The sequence below is a fragment of the Drosophila sechellia genome, chromosome 3L, assembly GCF_004382195.2.
Source record: "Drosophila sechellia strain sech25 chromosome 3L, ASM438219v1, whole genome shotgun sequence".
NCBI lineage: Eukaryota > Metazoa > Arthropoda > Insecta > Diptera > Drosophilidae > Drosophila > Drosophila sechellia.
In genome coordinates, this window is record NC_045951.1 from 15,431,393 (window position 1) to 15,441,496 (window position 10,104).

The 10,104-nt window shown below is 37.3% G+C and overlaps 3 protein-coding genes across 4 annotated transcripts; 2 read left to right on the top strand and 1 right to left on the bottom strand.

The window, feature by feature from the left end:
* Positions 1–1,613: 1,613 nt before the first annotated feature.
* On the top strand, positions 1,614–2,433 carry LOC116801060 (transcription elongation factor 1 homolog). Its single transcript, XM_032718489.1, has 2 exons — positions 1,614–1,797; positions 1,851–2,433. Exons 1-2 carry the CDS (start codon positions 1,682–1,684, stop codon positions 1,981–1,983), a joined length of 249 nt encoding a protein of 82 aa, XP_032574380.1. The 5' UTR covers positions 1,614–1,681; the 3' UTR covers positions 1,984–2,433.
* Positions 2,434–2,654: 221 nt separating this feature from the next.
* LOC6605826 lies at positions 2,655–3,203 on the top strand. The gene is made up of 2 exons (XM_002030605.2): positions 2,655–2,761; positions 2,824–3,203. The coding sequence occupies exons 1-2, from the start codon at positions 2,728–2,730 to the stop codon at positions 3,105–3,107; spliced, it is 318 nt and encodes a 105-aa protein (XP_002030641.1). The 5' UTR covers positions 2,655–2,727; the 3' UTR covers positions 3,108–3,203.
* A 154-nt stretch (positions 3,204–3,357) lies between these two features.
* On the bottom strand, positions 3,358–9,722 carry LOC6605827 (calcium channel flower). 2 transcript variants are annotated; one of them, XM_002030606.2, is made up of 5 exons: positions 9,565–9,722; positions 9,214–9,334; positions 6,628–6,835; positions 6,453–6,560; positions 3,358–4,079 (listed from the first exon to the last, which is right to left on the bottom strand). In XM_002030606.2, exons 1-5 carry the CDS (start codon positions 9,565–9,567, stop codon positions 3,935–3,937), a joined length of 585 nt encoding a protein of 194 aa, XP_002030642.2. In that variant the 5' UTR covers positions 9,568–9,722; the 3' UTR covers positions 3,358–3,934. The 2 variants fall into 2 exon arrangements, with proteins under 2 accessions (XP_002030642.2, XP_032574379.1); XM_032718488.1 differs by lacking the exon at positions 3,358–4,079 and adding an exon at positions 4,746–6,089.
* Positions 9,723–10,104: the final 382 nt, after the last annotated feature.

Genomic DNA, 10,104 nt, shown 5'->3' on the forward strand with positions numbered 1-10,104 from the left:
TTCTTTTCCAAAAACTTTTCTTTCGAACTCCATTGTCGTCGACTTGAAAGCGGAACGCGTGTATTGCATTACCGGCAATAATAATGGAAAAAAGGAGGAAAATCTCAATTAGTGTGCACTCGAGAGCGTCCTGAAAGGAGCAGAAGACCAGAAGCTGAGTAGGAAATTTGCAAAAAAGATCAATTTTCCAGCGAAACGGAAAGCCGGGGCGCACATTTTAACAGGATAAGATGCGTTTAAGCAAATGAACGGACAAAAAGGACAAAGGACGTGAGTCCTGGCCGGACCCATTGAAGTTGCAGCCGAACAACAAAGCGAAATGGTCAAGCCACAAAAGGCAAACGGTGCGGAGCAGCTGGCCAAGATGTGAGCAGTAGAGATTAGCCAGGAGCAAGAAGAAAAAAGGAGCAGCAGATCCCGAACACAATGCCATTTGGCAGAAAGGATGGGTAAAAGCGGAAGCAAAGTCTTAAGACTTTTACTCGCTGCTCGATTTGAAAAATCTCGAATTAATCCCATTTGGCGGAAAACATAACCAGTAGGCAGGGGCAGGCAGTATCGAAAAGCATGGCGAATGGAATAAATGCCGCTAAAAAACAGATGGGCATCCTGCTGCCAACTTTAGTACAAATTTCATGCTGGCTTTGGGAACAGAATGCCGACTCTCTCAACTCGCCGCCGACAGCGTTTTGGCAATAACTGTTGACACATTCAGCTGTCCTTTGATGTCCTGGTGCTAATATGGTAAGCAGCAGGCATCCCGAAAAACGGACCATCTCACAATTCACGCTGCGAGCAGAGAAATCCCTTAACACTCCAAACAGATTTGGCTGTCATCGCAGAGTTTTGTCCTGCGGCGCTTTAGCCAGAGCAAATTCGGTATGTTGAAAGCGTTTCACTGGATTATTCCTTGGCTATGCGATGTGGGAACATGTCCATATCTGGTGTCGTTTCATCGGAAATCTACTCCCTGCCCAAACACTTGACCCACATCTTTGGGCACCGAACTACCTAGTTTGCCTGCTCAATCAAATTGCGTAATCGATACTTTGCCCCAAAGGCAGACTCACGATCGATTGCTGAGATACAATGCCGGCGACAAAGGGATTTTCTGCTACATTGAGTTACGTAAAAGGAGGGATCCCAAGTTATTTCTTGAAAGGATCTCTAGACAGATGCTCAACTTATGTGAAGATGCTCAATCAATTGAAGATCCTCGCTATCCAAGCGGATCAATATGAACATTAAAATTATTCAACTGGAAACCCGACACAAAAACATAGAAGCGGCAACGGAGTATTAAACAGATTATTACAAATCAGTGAGTTCACACTAGGATGTTTTTAGTTGTGAAGGGATATAAAATAATTTTGAAATCATATTTATATTTATTCCTAAAAGTTTTAGTATTATATAATGTATTATATTATTATTATATTACGTATTATAAGAGAATTATTAAGTTTTTGAGCATATAATTAAAAACAAAAAATAAATTATTTATATCTCCGTTGATTTTTAACAACCTAGCTAAACAGCTTTTTTATAGCTAAAATTAAATTACTGCCGACTGTCAAAAATGTTATTTGACAAAAGTGAAGTCAGAAGTGTGCCAGAGCATATTAAATAAAAATTGCAATTGCAATATATTAAAATATATCTTTTCTTCTGATCTTCTGCCATGGGTCGTCGCAAGTCCAAGCGCAAAGGAGCCCCAAGAAAGAAAAACATTCAGCCGCTGCCCATTCTTTTCGATTGTCCTTTCTGCAATCACAAGCAGTCCTGTGAAGCAAAACTGTGAGTAGTAATCAAAATATGATTTTGCTCCACTAATTTCATAATATTCATAGGGATAAGGTGAAAAAAATAGGAAGAGTTATCTGCACCGTGTGCCAGGAATTTTTTCAAACTCAAATAAACAATCTCACGGAGGCAATTGATGTATTCAACGATTGGATTGATGCTTGCGAGGAGGAAAACTAACGTTTAACACTTTTTAATACGCTTTAAAAACATGTAAATACTTTTTGACAACTTATAAGCAGTAAACCTTAAGCAAACTGCTCTTATACTTCAAATATACATGGAATTCTACTTATACGCGTGTATTATACATAATATTTTACATACATACATTTCTGCTGCATACTTTTGAGCTGTGACCTTACATTTTATATAACTAAAATTAAATGAACAATAAACAAAATGTGTCAGGTTTTATTCACAATATTAAAACTAGTTAGGAAATGGGTGTCATTAAATGATGAACTGGTTTTGCAACGAAATAACGTTTAAATTTTGATAAGAAAAATGTACTTATATTTTCAAAATTCTACACTGTATTTAAATGAATTTAAATTTAAATTTAAATTTAAATGTACCTTTATATTAATATTAAGTATATTCAATTAGTGTATCTCTAAGATATTTTACTGCCACCTAATTTGCAACCCAATTTACAGCATTGAAACGTGGTTCTACCAACACAAATCACCCAGCAAACCCCGAAAGCTCTAACCTTGAGCACTCAAACTCAATAGCTATGCTAATATTTTGTTAGTTGTTTCTATGTAGAATTTTGGGGCATTTCGTTGATCTTGGGGTAGTCAAACACTGTCTGCTGGGTCAGACGATTCGCAAGGCATTTGCCAAATTTTGGGTATATAAGCTGAAGCCAAAAGCTCACTCAGCATCGAAAGCATCTCAAGCTACAATCAATCATCAAATATGCAGTCCAACAAGGTTTTCTTCGTGTTCTTTGGTGAGTTGGGAAAAGGAAGCCGACGAAAAGGATACCAAGTCATCCAAGTCTATCCAATTTAGGTATCATCGCCATGGTGATCGCCGCCAGTCTCTCCTCGGATGTTGTGGACAAGGGTGATGATGTGATCAGCGATCGTCGTTTCCGTTGGGAATTCTCGCAAGATTCCGATGAGTCTGCCAACGACTTGCAGGAGGATGATGATGATGATGATGATGCCGCGGATGATGACAGCGCATCCGAAGAAATTTTGATCATCGAGTATCCTGAAGGCTACGAAAGCGGCTCCAATGAAAGCGCCTCCGATGAAAGCGTCTCCGAGGAAAGCGCCTCCAATGAATCTTAATCATTTAGTTAACAGTTTTTGTAATATTTGTTTTTATAAATAGTATTTGTTGTTATGGCGAAAAGTTTTGAATACATAAGATATTTGCGAACGTAATCTGATTTTCTATTTCCCCCCAAAAGATACCGATACTCATGAATCCTCCAAAAAGCATGCCCCATAATAGTTATATTTTAGCGATGATTACAACGATGATTTGTATAATTAATTTTATTTAACATAATTTAAAGTATGTTTAATTCAATTTGAATATGGTTTACATACAATATTTATAGTGTTATTTGCATTAATTTAAACATTTTAGTATTATGCATTTAAATATATTTAAGGTATATTTAAACTATGACTAAACATAAATTTTACATGATCTTTTTTTTCACCTCGCTAGTGATGTCGTTCAATAATTTATTTCCAATTTCTACTTAGTTGAAACCAAATGTTTTGGAATGATGGGACACAGGCAACACAATTAATTAATAGGATACAGAAAACGCAAAACGCTTTTAGAACCAATATACATTTACATACATTTAATACAAAAATGGTTGTTAATTTAATGATCTTGTTTTGGGGGGAGGCTTCTTTCTGATCGAGTAATTTGGATTGCTCTAGAAAGAGATCAGAGCTAATCGGATTTAAAAACTTTCGTTATCCATTTGCGTTGGTTATTGAACAATCAGAAATTGCACATGATTATGTTTATGATTGCCTGGCGATGTTCTCTTGGTTAGGTTTGCCCTTCAAATGTTGCGTTTTGAGTCTTGTTTTCTCACGGCACACCCAGCTCTCCGATTCCTCGAAATTCCGATCCCGACCTTGCTTCCGCATCACACATTGCTGTCCGTGCCCACGGCGCCGGTGAAGGAGAAGGGCTGGGCGTTGTTCACAATCCCCGCTCGATCGTTGGTTTGGGCAGGTGTGTTTCCTCCGAAGGTTTGCTGAGCAGCTGCCCGCATGTCCTCGGCGGATGCTCTGTTGGAGAAGTAAAAGTATTCCATTAGTCTTTAGAGTAAAAAACATTGGAATATGGTTTCCAAAATTATACAATTTACAAGTGCTCAACTAAAAACTGTGACTTTGCCTACATGGAACCAAAGGGTCGAAAGAACAGGCCAGATTTTTCTAAAAGCTTTTCTAAGACAACCAAAAAAAACTAAGGCAGCATAAATACAGTATACAAATCTTACATAAATACCGGGAACTACAGGAACTAATCTAAATCTATTTAATTCTTCGTGTGCACAAATAAAAATAGGTCAGCGATCATTGACAAAATCTACGGAAAAATATACAATTTACAATCGTTAGCAGTTACAAAAAGGAAAGCTCAAAATGTATTTGCCTGTAGTGATCTCTTGGACGCAGCAAAGTTATGAACTCGTTAACGTAAATCGTATATTGTTGTTAATCGCTGTTGGCCGCCGTTGGGTGTAGTTGGCTTTAACGGCAGGATTTTGGACAGTTTTCAGGCGGCATGTACAAAGTGTTTGATATTTGATTCATGCGCGTTCAAATTCTAACGAAATATTTTACATGTTTTAATTTTTAGTGTTGCGTTCATTGATTAACAAAGTTCAACCAACTGAATACGACTCTCAGATGCTGGCGAAGGCTAAATTGTAATAAATTATCGCGAGCTTCTTTTAAATAATTTATATTTAAAGTTATAATAAATAAATTATACAATAACTTATGCGTAAGTAAACAGATTTTGGAATGCTTCTTGTGGTAAGAATGCCAATAGGCAACAACAAAAATAATTTAAAACGTTTTTCTCAGACTTTCAAAGTTAAACGATTGGAATAAACTCTTATAAATAACTTAGGTATACTAAAAAAAAAGCATATACTTCTAGCAAACAAGAAATCATACGAAACCCGAAAACGAAAACCTATTAACCAAGTAATTGTCAAAGAAGAAATCCGTCTAACAATGCATCAAATGGAAATGGACACTTTTCGGTTACAACATTTAAAAAATATAACTGGTAAATTCTCAACTTGTTGTATATATATATATTCTATCTGTATGCTTGATTATGTTCAATTTCAAATTGTGACTATCCCGCGAGCAAATCGATTCTCAAATAACGTTTAACATTTAATTTTATGGTTTACATCGAAGCAAAGCATATAAAGTTAATAATTTCTGAGTTGTACATATTGCTCTAGGTTCTCGACATTCACTTGTCCATATCATCAGTGGCTTTCCATTAGCATTAGCTGTGTGAGAGTGTGTGTGGAAGCTGTGGTTAACTTATAGGTTCCGGTTCCTCTTGCATTCGGTTAGCTTTCAAATATAGTTTCTCACTAAAAATATATGCTTGCTGCAGTTTGACATGTGAGTTACGTTATTGTTATCAGTAGTTTCTCTATGCATATTATATATATTTAACTGTAGTTCTTAACAACACCAACCGCTCGACGAAAGATATTAAAAAATTTGAATACGAATATAGTACGAATGTCATGCAAAACGGGGACGAATGACGGAAATGCATTTGCCCAATATACACTTTGATGACTAACACTCTCGGTTTCAACAGTAATGAGAATTTCGTTCAATTTTCTTTTGTATTTGGTGGGGTGTTCTGTATACTAGTTCTCTGATGCCCTACAATGCTGCTTTGTAGTGATTTTCCTCCTCACTTAGTTGCATTTATCCTCGGAACGAACACTAAAAACTAGGCGCCGTAAAATATTTGTTACTCGATCAATTCTTGCATCGTTCGCATTTCTAGTGGAGTATTTTGTGTGTGAATCTGTGTATCTGAGTATCTGTGTCTTTATCTGTATCTGAGTGTGGTTTTTCTTTTGGCAGTTACTAATGGCGCGGCTAGGAATTTATGTGGGGCGCCAGACATCGGGATCTTCCATGAGTGTGATATGCTGATCGCCGCCCATCTGCATCTGACCGCCCGCCTGACTGCCGGCCATCTGTGTGGGCGATGTGGCAGCGGCGGCCATGTCCTCTCGAGAAGCTCTACGTGTTAGTTTATAGTTATTTAAGCGTTTTCACAGTGGCAAGCACATCGTGGGAATATAGAGAAAACATTTGGTTTCGATTAGCAAAAATGGCTTAGCGCAACTAACTAAATCGCTCGCTCCTCCGTTCGCTTAGCAACTAAACTAACCCCCACATTCGATTAATCGAAGTCGACTTAAAATTCAGAAATTCACCATAAAGCCTGCTTTGAATACCAGGTTAAAGTTTTAGGAACACATGAGTGCATAATTAATGCAATTTGATCTGAATCTAGCTACTTATTTTAAAATTCATAGGGCTTCGCTGTGATTTTCTGAATTTAACTGCGATTTTCCGAGATGCCTACCGCCCCGTACTCACTTCTTGCCTAACGCCATCATGCCGTAGACCACGCCAGTGCCAAAGATCAGCCCACTGCCGAATAAGCTGGCCAATCCGAAGCACAGAATAATGGGCGGAATGGCCATGCTGAAATGAAAAACATAAGCTTTAGGAAATAATGCAATTTATAAAAAACAATTCATTGGTTACTCACGCAATGTAGAGCCCGGCACGGAAGTACAAGGGCTTGGAGTCCACCTTGTCCGCGATCACGTTCACCTGCTCAAAGCAGACGAAACAGCAGGGCGCCTCCAGGAGCATCACCACAAATCCTGCCACCATTTGAATGATGCCAGCCACCAGGCAGGATACGCTGAGCGTGATGATGGAGAACACATTCCACAGGCCGAAGAGAATGGCAACTGGAAGGCAGTCAAAGGATAAGAGATGTTAATTATGCAATTTTATAATCAACTAAATAAGTAAAGTGTTTCCTTGGCTATTAATTTGCTACTTAATCTACTGTTTCCTTGTAGCTCAAGTTTCTTACTGCTAACTTCTATTGATATTTTATTATTTAAAATAAATGAAACTAATTTTTATGTTTTTACATTTCTATATGATGAATACATGAAAAGGTCAAGCTATTTTTGAAATTTCCACAATAAAAAGGCGTATATCTTTATCGCCAAACACTGACCCAGGGGATTGACCAAAAATTCCAATCTCATACTCCCACTAGACCCATTATGTCGGGCCAACTTCGCCGTATGGTAATAACGCGGAAATGCAATCTAATCTACGAGGCTGACTCATATTGTGCCAATTTCTAACTTTTTATGGCCTTCTCTTTTATTTAAAAATTCAAAACAAAAACGAGCCACAGAAGCGTGACAAACAGCATGAAAAACAGTTGGGCAAATGGTTAGTTGATAGTAAGTAGTTCACAGGTAGAATTCACTAAATTCCATTTGATATCGCTAGAGGGGCGTACAAGTGAATTACATTAAAATATTTTATCAGCTGCTTTTGGTCTATGATAAAAGCATAAACAAAGAGTAAACAGCACATACGACTATAATTCGCAGATAAACAAATGACTGGGGCGCGATAATTGGATAAAAGTGGCTGGAAAAAATGCTGCAAAAGATCACGAGGAAAAGTTGAATTCTAAAATTCTGAAAACATAAGAATGAATATAAAGATTCCACGATTTAGGTCACTTTTAATCTTCAGCTTCGCAAGTTAGGTTTTTCCTTTTGCGAAATCCGATCTGGGTTTTGAGGTTATTGCGGTTCTTAAAGCCAAGCAAACTGACCCAACCTGAAGAAGAAGTCGTTGTGCTCCACCGACCGGCTAATAAAATTATTTATTAATCATAGACTTTGGTTTTATTTTACGCAAACAGAACCGGTTCGTTGTGGAAGCCGCACGAGTGAGTTTGTGATCCCTTAATTGAGGTATTCAGCTATTTATATTGATTTTAAGTGGATGGTGTTCATTTGTTGGGCAATTTCTCCATTTCACTAAACGACAATCATTGCCAGAATAACCAACAACAAAAGATGCGTTTGTACAGAGAAAAAAAAAGTTGTACATACGTTTACTTGCATATAGTTTTATTTTTATGAATAAATAATTGCCTTTTGTTGATCTCTCAAAATTCCAAGAATAATATCGGTAAGTGTTCGAAGTCTCTTATCAATGAGGCATATTGTTTTTGTGGAATTTTCAGTTATTTAAATAAAGCTTTTATGTAATACATTTCATTGTATCTGAATGTTAAAATGTTCACTTTCATCCTAAAAAAATAGTTTAAATCTAAGTATTCTAACGAAATGAAACCCAAAAGCATTTTGATTATGCTACGATAAAAAAGATTGACTTGGGCTTAATCAAAGTAGATCACGATCAGAGATCACTTAAAAGTTCATTGAACTGCATTTCTTATGTATTCAGAAAGGTGATGATGAAATTGCAAAATAAATGACCCAATTGAATTTAAGATTCGCAAACACTTATTACGATGTTGCACTTATAGCACGTGTGACAGCCTAAGGGTTAAGGTTAAATGAGTCCAGATAAAAAAGCAAATACGCAAGCGGGTAAAACAAAGTTAAAAATAGAGATGGAAAGAGGGATGCTGAAACAACAAAAGGCAGTGCGAATTTCGATTGAATGGGCACAGAGAATTACATTGGATGCGGAAAGAAAAAACAGAGCGCCAAACTTGACACAGAAAAGCTCCTATACACACTTGCAATTTCCTACACACGAAATAAAAAGTTATCAAACGAAATTGTTAGATAAGAGGCTAATATTAAGTGCAGTAACTCCACTTAGTTAAGTGGTATGTATACCACAAAAAGCCCTTTTATGACTTTGTCTTGCCTTAAAATTATGCGTTTCTTTCTGAATTCATTTGGAAATTCACACTATAAATTTGATGTAAGCATAATCTTTAGCTAGATACATAACTCGTGTTTTTTTTTTCAGTGTGTGAATTTGTGTATCCTTTTTGTGTTGTCTTTCCCATGTTTCCTTTCTCCGCTCTCACTGCCTCTCACCTCTCACTCTCCCTCTCTTGCTTTTCCTTTATCAATGTCAGAGAGCGTGCGTACACACACGAACACAACTGCACACCTACACCTACGAATAGATAACAGCAACAACAACAAAGGGTGGTACACAAAAATCGATGCAACATATTTTTGGGCCGCCCAATGTCACGGATGTTTTTTCCAACATTTTAATGGGTTAAGCTAGTAGATAACTTAATATATTATATCCTACGACTTACAGAAGGCGGCCACAATGCCCAGCAATCGACTTCCATATTTGAGATACCAGGGCTGCTCCGGTCCAATTGGATCTTGTTGATTCGGCCGTGCCAGCAGACCCGTTATCTTTTCCGCAAACGACTGATCCGGGAAATGGGCGGAAATGGGGAAAAATCGAAATGCAATTAGGAAAAATCGAAGCACAATTTTGTATTGTGACGCGGCGGCCGCTTTTTTTAACACGCACACATTGCCACGACAAAAACACACACACCAGTTAACGCGCGGTTCACATGCATACACACTCACACCGCTCACTGCGTCAGCATTTTATCACAATCATTTATCTCAGTCGATCAACAACTACCTACCATGGCTATTTGTTTAGTCAGTTAGCTAGGCTTAAACTAATTCGAACAATTACTATGTGCACTTTTCACGTCACACGGAACGAAAAAAATTCTGTTGTACTTTGCGTTCTGCTGCACGCAAACCGAACTAGTTCGCTATTCTGATGGACGATAGGGGCTATCGATACTCGGAAGTTATGGGAGGCGAATGGAACTAGTTTCCTGGAATCCTAGATTCACTTAATTTAAAATTTTTAAATTTATATTTCATTTAGTCATCGAAGCTAAGCTTTTGCCTGCAAAGCTACAAGTATATCATAATTATTTGTAATTTCATGTTTGGGTTGCGAATATTCAAATAATTACGCAAATACTGTTTTAGTTAATGGAAAAACTAGAGCCCAAACTTATAAATTGGTTTTTTGTTCGATTATGATATTAAACAATATTTTCCGATTCTCATAGCAAATGTTAAGCTGTAAGCTATTATAACGTTTAATATGCAGAAAAGTCACTACGATCGTAGATCGTTCCTCCTAATTCCTAAATCTGAACAACTAC

Bases quoted from the DNA above. Each gene is read 5' to 3' on its own strand.
- LOC116801060 (XM_032718489.1), top strand. From the start codon at position 1,682: ATGGGTCGTCGCAAGTCCAAGCGCAAAGGAGCCCCAAGAAAGAAAAAC. The intron at 1,798-1,850 runs GTGAGTAGTAAT...TAATATTCATAG, and splicing joins CAGTCCTGTGAAGCAAAACT to GGATAAGGTGAAAAAAATAG.
- LOC6605826 (XM_002030605.2), top strand. From the start codon at position 2,728: ATGCAGTCCAACAAGGTTTTCTTCGTGTTCTTTG. The intron at 2,762-2,823 runs GTGAGTTGGGAA...TATCCAATTTAG, and splicing joins GGTTTTCTTCGTGTTCTTTG to GTATCATCGCCATGGTGATC.
- LOC6605827 (XM_002030606.2), bottom strand. The intron at 6,836-9,213 runs GTAAGTCGTAGG...ACTGCCTTCCAG, and splicing joins GGGCATTGTGGCCGCCTTCT to TTGCCATTCTCTTCGGCCTG. The intron at 4,080-6,452 runs GTGAGTACGGGG...CTTCTCCAACAG, and splicing joins ATGATGGCGTTAGGCAAGAA to AGCATCCGCCGAGGACATGC.